This window comes from Artemia sp. Qi Xiang Cuo, chromosome 13 (genome assembly GCF_049724085.1).
Source record: "Artemia sp. Qi Xiang Cuo chromosome 13, ASM4972408v1, whole genome shotgun sequence".
Lineage (NCBI taxonomy): Eukaryota > Metazoa > Arthropoda > Branchiopoda > Anostraca > Artemiidae > Artemia > Artemia sp. Qi Xiang Cuo.
The window spans coordinates 14,311,848-14,333,627 of NC_142806.1; the positions used below are offsets into that span (position 1 = coordinate 14,311,848).

Here is a 21,780-nt window from a genome sequence, read left to right on the forward strand (position 1 = left end):
CACACACGTCGTATTGTCCGGAAATGTATCAATTAGAAATTTTGAGATAGCCATTCTATTCAAAATAGTTTAAATATCGTATAACAAGGCTTTCTTGGTTTGAAACAAACCCCAGACATTAGGGACAAGGGTTGTAAGTTATTCCCAGGGGGTATTTAAGGATTTTATGAAAAGGATGGTTGCTTAGCCTTAGAAGAGGCTCAGTCTTTCTTCTTGAAAAATACTTTGTCAATATAAAACGAACAGAAATTAATTAAAAAAAAACTTTCGACAATATTATTTTTTCAAATAAAAATGTAAAGAACTCCATTAAAACAAAAATGAACAAATATAGAATCAAATAATCTACCAAGCATACAACTACCACAAATCAGTATCAATAAATAAATGAAACCCAAAACAAACAGAAATTAAAATAAATAACAGAGTCAAACTCAAAACGAGCAATAATTAATATAAGTAGAGTTCTAATCCCCATGCTTTCTAAAAGCCAGAATATAATTTGCACTTTACTGTAAAAGATTCTTTTAAATGTTTTCCTTTTTCTAACTTTAAGAAATCAAAAATTAATTAAGATTTTAAGAAGTAATATCAGCAATTCAGCATATGTATATTAAACTGACAAAGCACATTTTTTTCCAGTAAATTCATTTGAATTTTTTTCGGTAAATTACAAATTATATTCTGGCTTTTAGAAAGCATATGGATTTTGAACCCTAATCATATTAATTTCTGCTCGTTTTGAGTTTAACTATGTTATCTATTTTAATTTCTGTTCGTTTTGCGTTTCATTTATTTATTGGTACTAATTTGTGGTAGTTGTATGCTTGGTAGATTCTTTGATTCTATTTTTGTTCAGTTTTGGTTTAATGAAGTTCTTTACTTTTTTTGAAAACTTATTTTGTGGAAATTTTTTTCTTAATTAATACCAGAAAAAGAATAATTACTTTGATGTAAATCCTGTGTTATAAAGTGATTTAATTTCACTGGTTTACATAAGTAACGTGTATTTCGTAAGCCAATCATACTAATCGGTAGGTGTATGCCAGAAAAGGGAGCCAATATAAATTCTGATTGGTCTCTTTGTGAACTTTCAAGAAAGTAAAAAGAACGAAAACTTGAATCCCGCCTGATTTTTTTTGTAAAATTTAAACTAGTAAAAAAAAGAAACGTTTTTGAGTCACGAGATTTTTTTTACAAGTAAACTCTCTGTTTCTCTTTGGTACTGATTTTTTTTTTTTTTTTTTTTTTTTTTTTTTTTTTTTTTTTTTAGTAAAGTATAGCAGCAATATGAAAACAATTGAATCAATATCTGAAGTGGCATTTTCATGAATGCAAAAGCCTGGCAGAAAATTGATCAGTTAAACTTTTTTCTACTTAAAAAGGACTGAAAAATAATGTTTCCCCGGCGAAACAACTGTTATATGCGGGAAGGCTGTTTGCCCAGTGCGTCTAAACTTACCTCTGGGTCTAAAAGTTGAAAGTGTTGAAGACCTTACTTTAGTATGCGACAGCTTAAGTACCAAAAAGGAATATGCTAAATAGTATAAAATAGAAGTGTCAACGTGAATGTCCAGTTCTGGTTAATGTCGAAATTCACCGGTGAATATCCAAAATTCCTTTTTCTCTGCTTGGATTCTATTAGCTTTGTGAATCAGGTTTTCCAGTCGTATGCAAGCTTTGATGGTAAAAGTTTAAGTTAGGTTAGGTTAAATTAGGTTACAAATCTCAGAAATGTATTAATAACCTAACCTAACCTCTAACCATCAAACCTTGCATAGAACTTGAAAAGCTGACTGGCAACGCTGACTAAATCCAAGGATAAAGAAATGTATTTCAGACAATTACCGGTGAATGTCAACATTCATGGTAACAGAAGCACATTAGATACTGTATGTGACCAGTGTTGCAACATCAATAGAATTTTGCTTTATACTATGCTATCATTTTGTCATTTGGAAATCTGAAAATTTAAATTTGCGTTGATCTTGGAGTGGATAGAATATAGTACTGTCAATGAAACTTGTTGCTATTTTTTATTTCAAAATTGTACTATTTTGAGCGCAAAAGTTCTGCACTACTGCTAAGTTTACATTTAAGTTGAAGATCTTCTGTTACAAAACAATAGATTAATAAAAAAAAATAGGAATGCCCGAAATATAAAAACTAGAAGCATTGTAAAAGCTATGCATGACCAGGGTTGCCACGGCACTAGGTCCTTTCTTATACGAAGCTATCCTTTTGTCCTTCAGAAATCCATAATATTATTTACATTAATCTGGGTGTTGATAAAACATAACATTCTTGCCCAAATGTATTATTATTTCAAAATAGTACGACTTTGAGCAAAAAAGCACTCTACTACTGCTAAGATTGGGTTAAACATTAAGACCCTGAATTAATAAGCAACAAATGCATCAAAATTAGGAACTGAAAATCTGAAAATGAAATTTACTAAGCAACAGATTGATTATAAGAAAAATAATAGCAATGCCCAAACATAAACGAGAAGAATAGTAAAAAGCTATACATGACCAGGGTTTCCATATAATTAGACATTCTTTCTTATACTATGTTACCCTTGCGTCCTTGGAAATCTAAGAAATTAAATCTGAAATGATTTCCGAATTCTATCCCAAAAAATTGTCTTGCCAAAAAGTATTGGTATTTCAAAATTGTAGGTCAGCTATTTTGACGAAAAAAGCGATGTATAACAACTAAGATTTGATTTATTTATAAGATTGAGGTATTTCAAAATTGTAGGTCAGCTATTTTGACGAAAAAAGCGATGTATAACAACTAAGATTTGATTTCAGGTAGTCAATTTTTTCTGTACTCCTCCTGGTGATGGAATGTTTTGGCCAACAAAAGCGGGATTTAATAAATATACCTTGACGGTAAGAAATTTTGTTGAACAAAAGATGTTAAAAATTACGAATTTAAGATGTTTGATCTGAAATCGCCAAAAAAAAAAAAAAAGAAATCAATAACATAGTCATTCTTTAATTTAACATATTCAAAGGTACATTTTTCAGGGTCTTTACAAAATGTTACTATTCGTTTCAGATTCTTCTTTTTTCGGTGTTTTCGTTTTTATTCACCAATGTCGCTTTTAAAGATTCTTTTATATTTCCTTATTTAATAAAAAGGCTTCTCTTTTACTCTTTCTTTTTGGAACATTTATTTGGGACATATTTTTTGGGACAATTTATGGGGAGGAAAAAGTCTCCTGGACTTAGATTATGTTTAGTTATTTTAGTTAAGTTATTTAGTTAAGTTAAGATTATGTTTAGTTGGCTTATGTTTAGTTTAGTTATGTTTAGTTATGTTAAGGCTAGTAGCTGCTTTTGTTTTAAATCAGAAGTTAAGCAGGATTGTGTTTTATCACCCTTTATATAGATTATTTTGCTGGACTTTGCCTTAAGGAGCGCAGGAAAGGTAATGGGAGACCACGGAATCAAATGGGGAGGAAAAACTTTCCTGTATTTAGATTATGCTGATGATTTATGCATCCTAGATGAAATTGTGAACAAAAGGAATGAACTTTTAGAGGTTTTGCGAGTTCAGGGTGCTAGAATAGGTTTAAAAATTAATGTTAAGAAGACTAAGTCACTAAGGCTAGGAATAAGTTTAGATGAAAAGGAGACTCTGGGTAATAAAAAGATCTATTAGGTTGATAGCTTTAATTACCTTGGTAGTATTATTAGTAAAGATGGTGGGAGCAGTGAAGATGTTAAAAGTAGGATAGCCAATGTCACGGCGTTTTTTCACAGTTCAAAAAAGTTTGGAAGCATAGGAAGATAAGTCTGCAAACCAAGATTAGAATTAAGAAGTTACAGTGATGACAGTGGTCAAATATAGCTTTGAAGCATGGGTGCTCCGAAAAGCGGAAGAAGATTTGCTAGATGTTTTCCACAGAAATTGCTTAAGGATTGTTCTCGGTACCCGGCTGACTGACCGTATTTCAAACAATTAGCTGTACGAAAAATGTGGTTCAATACCGCTCTCTAAGGCTGTAATGAAAGAAAGGTTGAGGTGGCTAGGGCACATTGTGTGGATGAAGGATGACAAATTTCCGAAGATTGTTCTTTTCGGCCAACCTTTTAGGGCTAAACGGAAAGCAGGTCGTCCTCGTCTGGGGTGGGAGGAGGACGTCATAAAGAAAGATTTAAAGGAAATGGGAACTTCGTGGGAGGGTGTAAAAAGGGAGACTTTGAATAGATTGGGATGAAGGAGGAGCGTGCGTAGCTGTGTTGGCCTCAGGAGGCATGGTGCTGCGGTGACTTGTTAGCAGTAGTACTTCCGGGATGAACTATGCTGTGCACAGCCGTTTTACTGCTTTAGTTGCGAAGGTTCTTCTTAATACTCTCAGCCAAAGAAATGTTGTACCTGGTGAAAAACCTAATGTTGTGAATTCTGTACTGTTAAGGGCAAAATCTTGTGATCTTGGTGGTATTTGTACACCATACCTTAATCCTAATTCAGTTGAACTACTGTCACATCTTCAGTTGTTATTTGAAACGTTCTTTTTCAAGATCTATTGTCCCTGATTCGTTTTTATATGGTAATATTACTTCTACATTAAAGAAAGGAACAAAATTAATTATCCTAGTTACTGCAGGCTGATCACTGTCTACTGCATTCTTAGTAAATTATTGAAGTATGTATTACTTCCGTATTGTCTTCACAGAGATCCACAGCGTAAATATTAAACAGTAGTGACAATTTTGGTAAGAAATGGGAGAGGTCACAACGCGTGGATAGGGGAGTTTCTTTTTGTGTCACATCAATAGCTACAGTTGCTACTTAGCATTCAATCAAATCATTTGTCATTGCAAATGCGCGAAGGCGGAGTCATGAAGAAAGATGTTGACTGATGTGTCCCAAAAATCTTTAATGGAGAGTATAGGAATTTTCGTTACTGTTTAATATTTATGTTGTGGTAGAGATAATTGCTCTCTATGGAGACAATGAGTACTGTGTAAAGACACCAAGTGACCAAACCCGTTTTTTCCGCATCCTGTCAGAAGTTATACAAGACTGCGTCTTGTCACCGCTACACTTCGTAATTATAATTGATTCATAATGTGAACCACCATCACAAACTGCATTCAGCTGAATCCTGAAGTATGCCTGAGCGGTTTAGACTTTGCTGACGATATCGCGATACTAGATTTGTGTAAGCAACGACTTCAAGAACTCTTAGACTAAGTGAAGGAGAGTCGCTGCCAGGTCAGCCTAAAAATAAATGTCGAAAAAACGAAATGCATGGTTACAACAGACTCACCCCTGAGCATTGCTTGCGGAGATTAACAGTCAGAACAAGTCGTCCATTTTGAATACATAGGAAGCTTAATTGATAATACAGGATCTATCATAAAAGAAGTGCTTACAAAAATTGGTCAACCCAGTGGAGCATTGAATAGACTACTGAAATTTTGGCGGTCTCAAAGCCTCTCTCTACGGCTGAAATTGTGACTCTTTAATAACAACTTCAGGTCGGTTCTTCTTTATGCATCCGAAACCTGGCTGGTGCTTGAACCAGAAACAAGAGAGGGGGGTTCTTGCTTTTGAGAACACATGTCTCAGAAGAATTATCCATATCTACTTGCAACAGATAACCAACATATCCATCCGTGATAAAACGGGACAATTAGCCACGTTTTATGTATGGACAATCTCCGGCTATCGAATGCAGCGATCCACTGGTAATCGTCGAGTAGGCCTACACGCTGCAGAGGCAGACCTGGAAACACCATGTACTTAACGTACCAGACAGATCTGCGAAACCTAAACACCTCAATCAAGCCGTATTGTAAAGATATATTGGTAGCAGAAAAATTACGGGAAGAATGGACACTCTTTCTTGATGCTCTGGAGGCACAGTCTAAAATAAGGAATTCTGGATATTAAAGAAGTTGTTAATTATGAGGCTACCAGGTTTGGATTAAGGTTAGGTTTGAATTGACATTATGCCCACCGTGTCCCCGCCCCCTTAGACTTTCAAGGTGTCGGCGCGCAGCACCGGCCTTGGAATTTAGCTTGTCTTTTTTGTAGTTTTATTTAGCTTATGTGTCTGCATTTGTCGCCACATTGGACGATATTGTCGGCTTATTCTTTATACGCCTTCTCCAAGCTTAAAACCAAAGCTGCGGCCCTGCCCCTGTGTATTTTCTAATTCATATTAAACTTTTGTTCAAAAACCAAACTTTCATCCTTGATTGTTTCCCCATACTCTGTTTTATTCCTTTTCAATTTCCTATTTCTATTCAGTTCCAATTCAGCTTCCCTACGTACTTTCTAATTTCTATTAAACCATCGTTCAAGCATCAAAGTTTTTTCTTTGATCAGTCTCCAATACTCTATTTCCAGACAATGATAAATAAAAAAAAAATAAAACATTTTGCGCTATAGGAAACGACAGAGGTTCCAAAACTCGTGATAGGTAATAAATTTGGTCATATTCCTATTCGATTTCAGTCCTGACCTTTTGTTGAACCCCAGGACTAAATTTTGCAGAAATACCTTTCACTAACTTTTACCAAAATTACCACACCGAGAACCGACGCCTAATTGCTTAGTAAAGAATTTGGTCCTTATCACAAAATTTGAAGTAAAATATCAGTTTTTATCACCAATATCTTGGGAACAACTTGGGAAACGACTTGAAACTCAATCTAATTTCATTAGTCTGATATGAACTTAAGTTTGTCCATACTTTCTTTCTTTGAAACACATACCTTTCAAATGCATAGAAAAACAATTGTTTGGCTAAATCGTTTATTGATTTGGCGGTTGAAAATACTTCTTAAACAAACTAAACTGAATGCATCAAAAATTACCGATGTTCATTTCAAGCTTTATTTGGGCAATTCTTCTCGTTTGATTGAACACTGATTAACAAAATAAAATTCATGAACTACAAAACTGAATAATTTATTACTACTGGGTTGGCATTAGAATCGAATTGAAGGACATTCCTGGAAATCCTTAATACTAATACAGGGATTGGAAACCTATTTTTTCGGAGTTTTGTCAGATAAAGTACAAGCGAAAAAGAAGACAACTCTGGTTCAGTAGTTTTACCTCATATTTTTGCTCAGCCTCCGTCCACGAAATAGTAATAATTCACTTAAATTTTATCTAGTGTTATAGGCTGACTCAATCTTGTATGATAAATTCCCCGACTCAGTCTTATATATTCCCCGAGTCTTGTGTTATAAACTCAGTCTCATATTGTATAGTGTATAGTGTATAGGCTGTGTATATAGACTGACTTAGCCTTACATCAATCATTTTTATTAGAAAGTTCCCTGATTGCACAAAACAAGAGTTTTTACTGGTTGAATTTTTCAGATCGAACAAATTGAGCAGAAACGCTTGAAAAGACTTCGCTCAATCGACTACAAAGTTATCCGAAGCTATTCTGGCTCGTGGCTCCCAGTTAGCCATGGTCTTAGAGCCGTATTTTGTCAGCCATGTACTGAAGAACCAAGGATAAATATCAATTTGGGGGAAATTATCACTGTAACACGCTGGAAAAGGTTTGTTTTGGATTAAATATGTATAATGCTGTTTTAATATTAATATAGTCCTTTAGTTTTAATTTAGTATAGATTTAATGCATTTTATTTTGTTGGTGTGTTAATTCTTCAAGTTAATGTAGCAATGCTATCTTGAACGTGTATGATTGTATGATTTCATCTTCAAATTAACTGAAAAAACAAGTTTTTTTAACTGAAAGTAAGGAGCAACATTAAAACTTAAAACGAATAGAAATTATTCTGTATATGAAACGGGCTGTCCCCTCCTCAACGCCTCGCTCTTTACGCTAAAGTTTTTTATTGCTTTTAAAAATAAAGTTGTGAGACAGAGTCAAACTTTAGCGTAAAGAGCGAGGCGTTGAGGAGGGGACAGCCCCTTTCATATACAGAATAATTTCTGTTCGCTTTAAGTTTTAATGTCGCTCCTTACTTTCAGTTAAAAAAAACTTGTTTTTTTTAAGTTAATTTCTGAACGTTTTTGAATTAATAAAGCTTTGATTTTGGCTCACCGTACATCAATAATTAATACGAAATTCGTACATTTATTTTCCTTTTTTGGCTAAATGGCTTTTTCGAAATTTTGTTCTGACGTAACTTACGAATTAATTCTGAATTAACTTACGTAACGAATTTCTATATTCCTATGCTTTTATTACGTATATTAGAGAGTTCGCCCCCTAATCAATACCTCGCTCTTTACTCTAAAGTTCGAATTCTGTTACAATCACAAACCCCTGAATCACAAAGGCCGGTTAATTAGAATAGATAGCTCTTTTGAAAGTGCTAAACAACTTTAGTGTAAAGAGCGAGGTATTGACTAGGAGATGAACCCTTTCATGTACGCAATAATTTCTGTTCGTTTTAATTTTTAATGTTGCTCCTTACTTTCAGTTGAAAAAAAAACTTGTTTTTTTATTTAATTTCTGATCGTTTTTTGAATAATGCTGGGAAATCTGGCACCCCCTTCCTGGAAATGTTCCTTTCCCCAAGGAAATATCCTCCATGGAAAGATCCTCCACCGTACCCCAACTCCGACCCCCCACTAGAAAAAAATTCCTCCTGAAAACACCTGTATACTTCCCAATAACCAATACTATATGTAAACAATGGGCAAAGTTTACAACTTGCAGCCCTTCCCCCAGGAACTGTGGGGGATTAAGTCATCCTCAAAGACATATTAATTAAATTTTCGACTATGCTGAAAAAATGGCTATCTCAAAATTTTGATTGGGTGACTTCGGGAAAAAATTTTTTGGTCACTGAAAAAGGTCACTTGAACTTTTAATTTCCGTTCGAATGAGCCTTTTCACGATATTCTAGGACTACTGGATCAATGCGATCACCCCTGGGAAAATAAAAATAAAAAAATAAAAAAAAAATAAAATAAAACAAACAAATAAATCCGTGATCATTCTTCTGGCAAAAAATACAAAATTCCACAATGTTGCAGATAGGACCTTGAAACCTCTGTAGTAGGGTTCTCTGATACGCTGAATCTGATGGTGTGACTTTCATTAGAGTTCTATGAATTTAGGGGGTGTAACTGTTGATGGGTAAGACTAAACTTGATGAAACTTATATATTTGAAATCAGCATAAAAATCTGTTTCTGATGTATCTATTGGTATCAAAATTCCGTTTTTTAGAGTTTCGGTTACTATTGAGCCGGGTCGCTCCTTACTTACAGTTCGTTATAACGAACTGTTTGATCTATATATTGCGGAGATGTGTAATATAATTAATAATTTGACTTTCTAGCCAAAAAATTCATATTTTTGGCCAGTATATTCGAATTTGCTTTTGGGAGTCTTTCTCTCTCTCTCTCTCTCTCTCTCTCTCTCTCTCTCTCTCTCTCTCTCTCTCTCTCTCTCTCTCTCTCTCTCTCTTTATCTCTCTTTCCTCTTTCTTGCTACTCGATTTTTATAGACATAACCATTTAAAATTCATGTCTTCTATAGTGATACTTTGCCATTGATTTCATTTCGTTTCAAAATATAATCTGTTCTACAGCATTATTTGAAGCTAAGCAGTAAATGTCTACTAAAAATTCGTTTCTGTCAAATCTAGGTCTAAAGATTGCAATTTTTGATTAGACTTATGAAGAACTAAAACTCATGGCGAGGAGAAGCCTTCTTATTCACATTATATGAAAATAAAAATAAAACAACGTATAATAAATATACTACTGGAGTAAAGGCTAAAAATAAAAATTAACAATCATTAAAAAAAAGAAATTTAAAACAGGTTGAAATATAAGTTTATTTGAAGAAAGAAATGTAAATGTTCTGCAAGCTATTGAACGTAAAGATTTTTTTGGGGTGGGGTGGGGGGGGGGGTTAAAAGTCTTCAACAATAAGAAGAAGAAGAATAAGAGCTATGAATAGAAACATGTCCCAGAATTTGATTCCGATGATGAGATTATGGGAAAGCGTCTCCATAACAATCCAAACAAGAAGAAGAGTTAAAAATTTAAGCATGTCCCTGAATTTGATTCCAATGATGAGGTCATACGACACGATCCTGCAAGATCATAGGAACAACCAGCAACACATCAAAATCTGAATAAAAATGCAGTATATCATATGTTCTAGCTACTTAGCCAAAGAGTGTGTGGCTCTCTGTCTGTTTATATCTATTTGTCAGTATATTCTCTATGTCTGTATATATTTGACATATATTACGTTGTCTACGTCTGAATTTAAAATGTCGGTTTCACATTAGGTACAACATTTAACAATGTAGAAGAAAGTAATGAAATGACTGATGCCAGCTGACCAAAGGGAAAAAGAAGATTGTATTTTTCAAAAATCAAAATAAAATTGATGCAAGTAAACAAAATAAATCAATTAAACATTTTCAGTCTGATTCTAGTTAAAGTAAAAAACATTGAAAAAAGCCGTAATTTGTCTTTTCTCTCTTTGAAGGTATTGGTATTATGGAGAGGTGTTTCAGTTTCCGAGAGATATGAAAATTGGATGTCGACGAAGAGGTTGGTTCCCTAAGCGCTGTGTACAGGTGTTAGACTATGCGCCTGGCCCCGCCAAAGAATTTAAGAAGAAGAAATAAGGAGGAGAAGAATAAACTCTAAGTAAAGATTTAAATAGAGTAAATTTCAGCACGCGATGCCTCTGAGCCCTATGAGGCATCATACCACGATATACTTTGAGATATTTCTAGTGAAATTTTTTTCTAAGTCTCTATATTTTAATAGATGATTTTTTTGCCTTTGGTTCTGTCTCTCTGGGTAGTCCTCAGAAATTATATTACTGCTACATAGTTTGTTTTTTTTTGGGGGGGGGGGGCTGAGGTGAAATTACTGGCAAATAATCCTTCTTTATTCCACCGTGTTTTAAACTAGTGCTTATCCTGGGGAATGCGGAACATTAATGGATTTTCAGTAATCTTATCTAAGGGGAACCTTTTAATCTTATCTTAGGGGATTTACCAGCCTTTTTCTATCCAAAGGCAATCCCTAAGTCACATATACTGTTCTTTCAAGATACACACATTACATGGGATCGAACCACTTTGTTCACAGTGCGTAGTGCTTGGCACTTTATTACTAAGTTTTATTATAGAGCATGCCATTTATTCTCCCTAGGAAACCCCCTAAACGTTGCCTTTTCTATTTTTACTGATTCAGACCTTAAGATATGTTTTGACAGAAAATTTGTCGTAGGGTTTTGACAGAAAAAGGTGGTAAATTTTATAAGAGAAAGCAATCAAAGGATGCTGTTATGGGAATTCCGGTCAGTATTTTGACGAGATTTTTGAAGAATAAATTTTTTGAAGTCTTTTTGTTTAAATAAAATTAAATTCTTTGAAATCTGTCTACAACATAGCTAACAAAGACAAATTTAAAATATTTGTTTTTAAAAAGATTGTATTGTCATTAAAAACGCACACGTTAAAGATAAATATTTAATTTTGATGCATTTACAAATGAGTTTTAGAAATACTTTTTTAGCTTTGAATGAATTGGAAGATCTTATTGATTTTAGAAACACTGCAAGTCAAGGAAAAACAATTCATTCTGATCTGAAAAAAAACAGAAGCGAATGGTGTCTTCGTCCACATGATGGCATCTATGTTCTTTATCAGACTACTTGAAGTCAGGCTAGGTTTTAAAAAATTGCTAACTCATGTCAATGGTTTTTCTGCACAAATCAAGAATTTTGCTAAATTTCGCCCGATTTTGCAAAATTTCTGTCAAAATTTTCGCCTTTGGCGAAAGTTTTACCAAATACCAAAAACTTTTACCAAATTTTACCAAATGCTAAAAACATTGTAGAAAATGGTACTCATGTCAGTACCTACCTTTAATATCTGCCAGATTCTTTCACAGAGGGTATAAAATTTCTTGGACAACAATCTCTAACATTCAATTATTCTTTTTATAATACATAGATACAATAATAAAATAAAGACATACGTATCAATATTTGATCAACTGAGCCAAAGGCAGCGATTGGGGAAAAGTTTTACATGCCCCTCCCCCTTTTATAACCTCTAATATCCTCTAATTTAACCCGATTTTTAACTCTTAACACTTCTAAGAAAATAAAGAACTGTTCAATTTAGCAATTCCTGACAAACAATTTTTCCTATGCCCACTTGGCATAGGAAAAATGCCCGCTATGCCCACTTTCCTATGCCCTCAAACTGTACGTTTGTTTTAAATTTTCAATTCAATTTATTAAATACTACAGTAATTACATAAATACACTTAGGTGCTAGAGATCCCAAGCAGCATAGCTTGTGAAGGACCTTGTGTCAATCACAAAATCCACACAAAACAAATCAGGGAAGAAAAAGGGATACAACAATGTCTCTAAAATATAACCACAATACGAGAAAAAAAAAACGCTGCACAATATCCTGACACTTAATTTTCTCCAAACTGAAATTTCCTGTATTTTATTTAAATTCCAAACCATTAATGGTAATATTGAAAACAGGGTTTTAATCTGATCCTAGATAAAGTAAAGCGGAAAAAAATAGATAAAGCAAAATGAATAAACAAATAAATTTTGCATTTCATTTTCACTAAAAACTAATTTTTGTCGCAGTTCGATGGGATGCACTTATATCCCGAATATGGTTGCATCTGAGATGCTATTATTCGCCAAAGCAAATAAGGTTCTTTTGAGAGATTAATTCAAAAAAACTTTTTCCACAAAATAAGTTTTTCAAAGAAAAGTAAAGAACTTCACTAAACAAAAAATGAGCAAAAATAAAATCATATAATCTACCAAGCGTGAAACTACAACAAATCAGCGTCGATAAATAAATGAAACCCAAAACGAGCGTACATTACAATAAATAACCGAGTCAAATTCAATACGAGCAGAATTTAACATAAGTTGGGTTCAAAACCCCTATGCTTTCCCAAGGCCAGAACATAATTTGCACTTTACTAAAAAAAATATAAATGTTTTTACTTTTATGATTTTAATATATCAAATAATATTAACATTTTGATTACTAAATATCAGTAAATGTACATTAAACTAACAATGCACATTCATTTGTATTTTTTTCAGTAAAGTGCAATTATGTTCCGGCCTTGGGAAGGCATAGGGGTTTCGAGCCCAACTTATGTTAATTTCTGCTCGTTTTGGGTTTCATTTATTTATCGACGCTGATTTGTTGTAGTTTCACGCTTGGTAGATTATTTGATTTTATTTTTGCTCATTTTTTGTTTAGTGGAGTTCTTTACTTTTCTTTGAAAAACTTATTTTGTGGAAACAGTTTTTTTCCATTAATTTCTGTTCGTTTCATATTGACATTGTCTTTTCAGAGGAAAAGAAAATAATACTTCTCATCTTTTCATTTTTTTAAGAATTTATAGTTTGGCCTGCTATTTGTATGCTGGAGAAAAATTTTCAGCAATGTTTAACAACACACCCTCTTAAAAATTTAGACACAAATAGTTGTGTTTAATTTAGTTTCATACCTCCTCTAGTTGATCTGAAATGGAAAACTTGATAACATTCGCAAAAAAATCTGTATAATTTCTTTGATAGCTTGGATACACTTACGCTATTTTGATTTGGTTAAATTTTAAGAGCAGAAGCAGCCCCAAAAGTTTGAACATAATGCCCTCAGTCATTCTTGGGATACTGCTGAGATGCCTTATTGGGAATTAGCATTAACACAGTGTATTTTGATTTAATCTTATGGCAAAATAATTTCTTAGACCACACTGCTTTTCCATTTACAAAAAATTAAACAAGAAAAACGGGTTTTAATTTATATAAAGCAGTGAATACAAACACTTAAATAAACAAAAATACTCCGAATGTTTCGGCCCCACATCCGGGAGCCTTACTCAACGAAAAAAAAAATTAAAAAAAAAAAAAATTTTTTTTTTCATTTTTTTTTTCGTTGAGAAAGGCTCGCGAATGTGGGGCCAAAATATTCGGAGTATTTTTGTTTAATTAAGTGTTTGTATTCACTGCTTTATAGAAATTAAAACCCGTTTTTCTTGTTTAATATCTGATGGCAACATTTAGTTTTGAAACATAAAGTCAAGTGGGAGGGTGGGCGTGGGAGGGGGATTAGTTTCCCTCAAATCACTTTCGACTATTAAAAAGGGCATCAGCCCTTTCTATTTTCAATCGAATGAGCCCTTTTCGAAGTTCCTACGACAACTCCTTTGATACAAAGTGCCCTGGTCTAAACAACAACAACAACAAAAAAATAATACATTAAATCCCCATCGATCTTTACTATAATAATATCAAGCCCTCCAATTACTTCCGACTATTAAAAAGGGCACTAGGCCTTTCGAATTCCAATCGAATGAGCCTTTTTCGATTTTCGACGACAACACTTCCTATAAACACTTTATATGGCCCCAGGGTAAAAATTACAACTGTTACCCTAAGGGCTGTGATGGTGATTGTCATCCTCTAAGACCTAATTTCCAGAATTTTCAACTACGTTGAACAAAATGGCTATCTCAAAATTTTGATTGGATGTGGCTGGGAAAATGGTGGACGTGAGAGGGGCGTTAGTCTTTCTCCAATCACTTTCAACTATTAAAAAAGGCACTAGCCCTTTCAATTTCCAATTAAATGAGCCGTTTTGCAGTTTCTACGACAACGCTTTCAATAAAAACCTTATATGCCCCCAGGGGATAACTTTATTTCCAGCTTTTCAACCATCTACCTTTCTTCAACTGCTTTTTCAACCATCTGCTTTTCAGCCATATCTGTTCTCAATTTGAAGTTCTACGGGGGGGGGGCAACGGCCCCCCCCCCCGATTCTCTACTCCCTTGAACAAGACACGGAGCTCGAGCGTGTTATATTCCTAGAAATAGGCACTTCTAGAATTTTCAATTTGTTTTCCTGTGTCGTAGCGCCCTCTGAATTGTCTATCCAGCAGGGTTTTTGAGATACCTGCAAACTTTGTACTTTCTTTTTGTTTTGACAGTTCAATTTTATCATACTGTTCTTGAATAAGACTTTCTATTAGAGAATTCAAATTACAATCTGAATATAGGCCTATCAGTGGAGACGATTTTCAAAATTAAATTCACAACGACAGTTAAAGTTTTGAGTCCGATAGTCTATTTTGTAAGCCGATTATTGGCCAAAGAGTCTTGGAGTCTATTTGAAAAGTGTTTTTTTTTTCTATAGAGTAATTACAACCCCGCGTTCGATAGTGTAATTTGTAGTTGATTTTGATAGTGTGGTGCTAGGGAATGGTGTTTATTGAATTTTGTCCCGAGGGGCCTATTGTAAGCAAGTAAATACATTACTACTAGGGTGGAGTGTCTTTTCTCTTTTTGTGAAGTTTCCTTCAAAAGGTCATATCTTGTTGTTTTTTTTATTATTTTTCTGAGTACTGAAGACGACTTGACGCAGGTTTTTGTCGAAATATCTGCTTATTTCCGTTTCGTGTTTTTCCACTGGCTGACACCACCCTCGTTTTTCCCGCCTTTTTTTTTTTTTTTTTTCTTCTTCTTCTTTGCTTCATACGTCATTTTAGCTAGTGCAATTATCATTTTTCTCTTATAGAGATCCGAAGCTTAATAAGCTGTAATTCAAACTTTTACTATTTTAGAGATAGAAAATTCTTGGTATATCTGTCTATCATTATAAGTTTATGCGAAAGAGTCTCGATAATAATCCAAAGATGAAGAAAGTATCGGGTTATACTAAAATTGTATATGGTATTACCTTGAAGATTTTTTACAGTTTTTTTGTAGTTTTTTTTTTTGCTTTTTTTTTACAAGGAATTCATTTTGGTGTTTAGACCGCTTTCCTTATAGCACAATAATTACGCTTATTCAGTAAGTTATTGCAATTAATAGCAATAAGCTCCATTGAGCACGGGGCTTGATAGAATTCCATTTCTAGAAATTTCACAACTCATGAGAACCTACAATAATTTACAAATTACAATTGTTAACTATAATTTACGTTCGAGCGAGAAAATCAATCTAAAACCAGAAATGAAGAGAATGAAGTCTGAGTTTTTGAACTCTGGGATAACAAACTTCAATGGAAGGATTTAAAATTGTATTACTTATCAATAAACTTGAAACTAACTATTTTGTATATATTCCAATCCTTTCCTGAATATTTTGATAGTGATTGCACCTTCGTGCTTGAAACAATCTTTTGTTTCAATCTTTTGTTATAGATGAAAAATTACGCTTAACAAAACATAATTTAATCACTTAGCATAGAAAATTAGACTCTAAAATTGGGTGCTTATCGGTAACTTGGTGCTACAAAACATGTAATTTTACGTGTAGACTGGAAATACCTGGATATTAATGTCTGGACAGACATTGCCGCCCCCCCCCCCCCAACAATTTTTGACATTCGGTAAAATTTTCCCCAAAGGCGAAAATTTCGTAAGAAATTTCGCAAACTTGGCCGAAATTTAGCTAAACTCTTGATTTCTGCAGAAAAATCGGCATTAAAATTGTGCGTGGCCATTCTTGTAGATTGGCATTTATCTCATTCTAGGTCTAGTCTAACGGATGAAGAATGGCAGATTGCCAAAGATTGTCCTTGTTTGCTTACCGACGAATCCCGGTTGCTCCCTGATGGGATGGGAAATGGTCATAAGGAAGGCTTTAAAAAAAATTTACTTAATTGGATGCGTAAATAGTGAAGCGTTGAATAAATAGGCTGCAGAAGGAGTGTACGCAGCTGTCTTCGCTTCAGTTGGCTTATCCTGTTGGGAGTTTTTAGTAATTGTAGTAGTACTAGACTGTCTGACGTAAGTGTTAACTTGGTACTGTGAAATTTATAGTATTCCAACTGAATCAACAAATTGAAAAAAAGATCAGAAAAGATAAAGATAAGAAATTTGAAAGTTGAGAAGGAACTAGTTTACATAAGATAAAATTTAAAGGAGCACAAATTATTTTGAATTAAGAAACTAAAACTGTAACGAACTCAAAATTACTATGACGAATGAAGCCAAACGTAAAACTAACGAAAATTACCATGAATGTAAATATCAAAATACCTTGAAAATGAATAAATATTACTTTTTCTTCAAATATTAATGAAATTCTAGAGCAGGGGCTCCAAACCAATTTTGGGCCGTGTCCCACTGAGGTATTTATAAAATCCTGGTGCCACACTCGTGAAATTTAAGTTTTGTCATAAAAAAATGTCCGTGTATTCACCTGAAGGAAGAGTAAAAGGCCATTAACTTGGTATCTTTTTTGTCGTCCTCTGGGCATATTTTATGCTAATGAAAAATAAAGTCAGAATGCCACACCTTTTCTACTGCTTATAACATCATTGCGACACTATAATGTATCTTTTTACTCTATAAATACCCTTGAATATGACGTCATTCACATGGTTTATGGTTTTTTTTTCAAAATTAATGCTCTAAAATATAGTCAGCCGAAGAGTGCCCATCCTGCCCGTGACCCACCAAAATATTTCCATGCCCCATGGGTGTGACCTGCATATCGGGTCTAGAACGTAAAATGTTCTGTACTAACAACCAAATAGATAGGTTAAGTTCAACCAAATTGAAGGTCGTATTTAGTCTACTGGTTTTCAGTGCATTTAAAAAGAGTAGAGACATAAAAAATTAAACATTGGTAAAGGTAGGATCTATATTAGACTAGTGTAATATTCTATTAAGAATTGGGTCTATATTGTGACGTCACTCACATGATAAATGTTTTTTTTCAAAATTAATGCACTAAAATATAGTCAGCCGAAGAGTGCCCATCCTGCCCGTGACCCACCAAAATATTTCCATGCCCCATGGGTGTGACCTGCATATCGGGTCTAGAACGTAAAATGTTCTGTACTAACAACCAAATAGATAGGTTAAGTTGAACCAAATTGAAGGTCGTATTTAGTCTACTGGTTTTCAGTGCATTTAAAAAGAGTAGACACATAAAAAATTAAACATTGGTAAAGGTAGGATCTATATTAGACTAGTGTAATATTCTATTAAGAATTGGGTCCATATCAAACAAATATAACTTAAAAATAATAGTTAAATTTTTTCAAGACAGTACAAATTAAATCGGTGAATATTTCGGCCCTATGTCCAAGGGCCGTCTTCAGCACAACATTAAAGAAAAATATATATAAAAACAAACTTACATTAAAATACGAAGTATAAACTAAAAATGCTTTTAAAAAACCGCTTTTAAAAACCTTTTCCTGGTTGAACTTCGTTGAAGTATGGATACTAGGGCTGTTTTAAAGGTTTTTAAAAGCGGTTTTTTAAAAGCATTTTTAGTTTATACTTCGTATTTTAATGTAAGTTTGTTTTTATATATATTTTTTCTTTAATGTTGTGCTGAAGACGGTCCTTGGACATAGGGCCCGAAATATTCACTGATTTAAATTGCACTGTCTTGAAAAAATTTCCCTATTGTTTTTAAGTTGTATTTGTTTGATATGGAAAGGCAGTGTGGTCTTCGTCAATATTTGGGTCTATATTGTGACGTCATTCACATGATAAATGTTTTTTTCAAAATTAATGCTCTAAAATATAGTCAGCCGAAGAGTGTCCATCCTGCCCGTGACCCACCAAAATATTTCCATGCCCCATGGGTGTGACCTGCATATTGGGTCTAGAACGTAAAATATCCTGTACTAACAACCAAATAGATAGGTTAAGTTGAACCAAATTGAAGGTCGTATTTAGTCTACTGGTTTTCAGTGCATTTAAAAAGAGTAGACACATAAAAAATTAAACATTGGTAAAGGTAGGATCTATATTAGACTAGTGTAATATTCTATTAAGAATTGGGTCTATATTGTGACGTCATTCACATGATAAATGTTTTTTTTCAAAATTAATGCTCTAAAATATAGTCAGCCGAAGAGTGCCCATCCTGCCCGTGACCCACCAAAATATTTCCATGCCCCATGGGTGTGACCTGCATATCGGGTCTAGAACGTAAAATGTTCTGTACTAACAGCCAAATAGATAGGTTAAGTTGAACTAAATTGAAGGTCGCATTTAGTCGACTGGTTTTCAGTGCATTTTAAAAGAGTAGACACATAAAAAATTTAACATTGGTAAAGGTAGGATCTATATTAGACTAGTGTAATATTCTATTAAGAATTGGGTCTATATTGTGACGTCATTCACATGATAAATGTTTTTTTTCAAAATTAATGCTCTAAAATATAGTCAGCCGAAGAGTGCCCGTCCTGCCCATGACCCACCAAAATATTTCCATGCCCCATGGGTGTAACCTGCATATCGGGTCTAGAACGTAAAATGTTCTCTACTAAGAACCAAATAGATAGGTTAAGTTGAACCAAATTGAAGGTCGCATTTAGTCGACTGGTTTTCAGTGCATTTTAAAAGAGTAGACACATAAAGAATTAAACATTGGTAAAGGTTGGGTCTATATTAGACTAGTGTAATATTATATTAAAAATTGGGTCTATATTCTATTAGACATTATGATCAATTATTACCAAATAAAATAAAAATCATTCAAGTTGAGCACTATTGATTTTTTTATGTTATAATGAAAAGAAAAATAATGTTAATTTTTTTAATTTTTTTGAAAATATAAATTTTACTTAGCAAATAGAAAGAGAGGGGGTGCACTAATGTAGCTGATGACGCTTTTGCTCATTTTAGCATTGTAAGTTTAGGATTTTCCAGTATTACAGTCTTGCAGTTTTAGTAAATGTTTAGATTTTTGTGTAAAATTCGTGGTCTTGATGTGCTAAATTATTAAATGTTTGAGCAGGGATAAATCTCTTTAGATAATAAGGAAGAAAGCAACGCTTATGTGCTGTCACAAATATACTGGTTCGGTGAAATGCTCATTTTTGAGTTAAAGGCCCACCAAAAATGCCACTAGGGTGTCTGATGTAGCTTTGTCCTAGAAGCAAGGCAAGTCGGAGAAGATTCAGGGAATTTTTGGGCTTTGAGTCTGTTTTTTTGCAGACAGTTTGTCATTTAGACAATAATTTACAGTTTTTCTCAATTATTATGCTTCTGGTTTTGAATGTTTAAGAAAAAGCTTTAGTTAGATTTTAGAGTTACACATTTGCAAACAATGATTAACAATAACGCTGAGCCATATGTATTTTCAGAAGTGTATTTTCTCTGTCCATTTTGATTCTGGATTTTTCACTGCACTATTTACACATTCTTTTTTCTGTTGTCAACCTGCCGATGGCTGGAAGTATACGCGACTTATTAGTTTTTAATCGTTATAGTAATACCCTTTGCTTCTGAGCATTTAAGTGTCAATCAACTTGTCACTTTCAAGTGTCATTAATATTCTGATTTTTGCACTCTTAAACCGGATTTGTTCCACCAGGATTTTAGGTGAAGCTGTACTTCAAGAAACCATGATTTACAGTTTCACGCGCTGCATTCTGCAGTTGATACATAGAGCAGATGATGCTGGATCCTACTGAATTAGGGATTTAAAAGGGAGAAATAGAGGGTCCATTAGTATCCTAATGCAGGATTTCTTTTTAGTTGGTGATACCAATTATCATGATATGGATTGACTTTGCTCTTCTCTGAGGGTTAAGCAAATAGTTAAAATACCAACAACTAGGGGAAACCCCTCGTCTGATTTTATTCAAACTAATATAAATACTTTAAAATTTTATCATCAGCTTGGGTGGGAGTTGTCACCTCTCCATTCTTTTGTATCCTTCTAAACTTTGAGCATTCTTTCTCAATCACCTTAGGATCTTGTCACCCTCTTGGTAGCTTCGGGCTTCTTTCTTTTAACTTATGGCTGAATACCAGAGATAAGTCCAATATTTACAATTTTGAAAAATTTAACCAAAAATTTTCTACTTTCCGCAGAAAATTAAATGACAAATATCTATTTTCTTTCCTATTTTTTTGTTCTTAAGTACACGGACCCTACATCCATCAACCCTTCGAAATAAACTAAAGCTTTTCAGAAATGGTAAGTTCGATGAAGGTAATTAGGTAAAAAAAAAAGCACAAAAAGAGAAAATTTGTAAACTGCTTCACACTGCTACAGAAATAAGGTTGATGAATTGTTTAAAAATAAACCGGAAAACGGTATTCAGTAGAAAAAAAGTTGTGTGTCAGGAGACTTGACCAGCTTCATTTCAACCATCTAGAACCCGCGAAGTGACCACCAATAGCCTTAACCGGTTCCTTGCTTCTATCGTCCATAAACTTCCGAAATTGTCAATTACCAACTAATGATTTTCCCCGTTCCTTGTCCTTTATTTTTCCTTTGGAGATTGAAAGAAAATGGTCAAGCTAAGAAAAACAAGTGTCTACCCTCTGGATATCCCTTTGTCTCTTTGCCTTCAGCGATTTCTTTTCATCACTGTTGCATATCCTTTTAAATGAGATTGCTGTTTCTGAGCTATTTCCAGAAATATCTAGGCAGGGATTCATGAGCCTCTTAAAAAAGGAAGATGGAAGGACTGGCTTTGGGGTTGTTCGACCTATGTCTCTCAGTCTTATATTCTCGAAATTATATGAAGGATTCATTGCAGATTAGGTAAAGGAACACATTCAACTTGACACTGAACTGAAGCAATTCGAGAACCTCAAATTCAGTTCAACTTTTCATTATCTTATTCATCTTGTGCAAGCCATTGGAAAAAACCTTGAAAACTCTAATTCTTGACCAAACTTAATTCCCATTGATCTCCGTAAACCATTTGATCTTGTTCATTTTATTAATATCAATCCTCTCCTGGTGAAGTTGGCTGCCTTCTTCTTATTAAATAAATCCCAAGCAGTTAAATATCAGAGT

General features: G+C 33.8%; 1 protein-coding gene across 2 annotated transcripts in view; it reads left to right on the forward strand.

Annotated features, from left to right (window-relative positions):
- The window catches only part of LOC148944991 (palmitoyltransferase ZDHHC6-like), a 104,988-nt gene extending 94,217 nt beyond the window's left edge, over positions 1-10,771 (forward strand). For both annotated transcript variants that reach the window (XM_089099628.1, XM_089099629.1), the window contains 3 exons: positions 2,817-2,897; positions 7,357-7,544; positions 10,468-10,771. In XM_089099628.1, the coding sequence (XP_088955754.1) occupies positions 2,817-2,897; positions 7,357-7,544; positions 10,468-10,609 (411 nt within the window). In that variant the 3' untranslated portion in view covers positions 10,610-10,771. The remainder of the gene's footprint in view (positions 1-2,816; positions 2,898-7,356; positions 7,545-10,467) is intronic.
- The last annotated feature ends 11,009 nt before the right edge of the window (positions 10,772-21,780 follow it).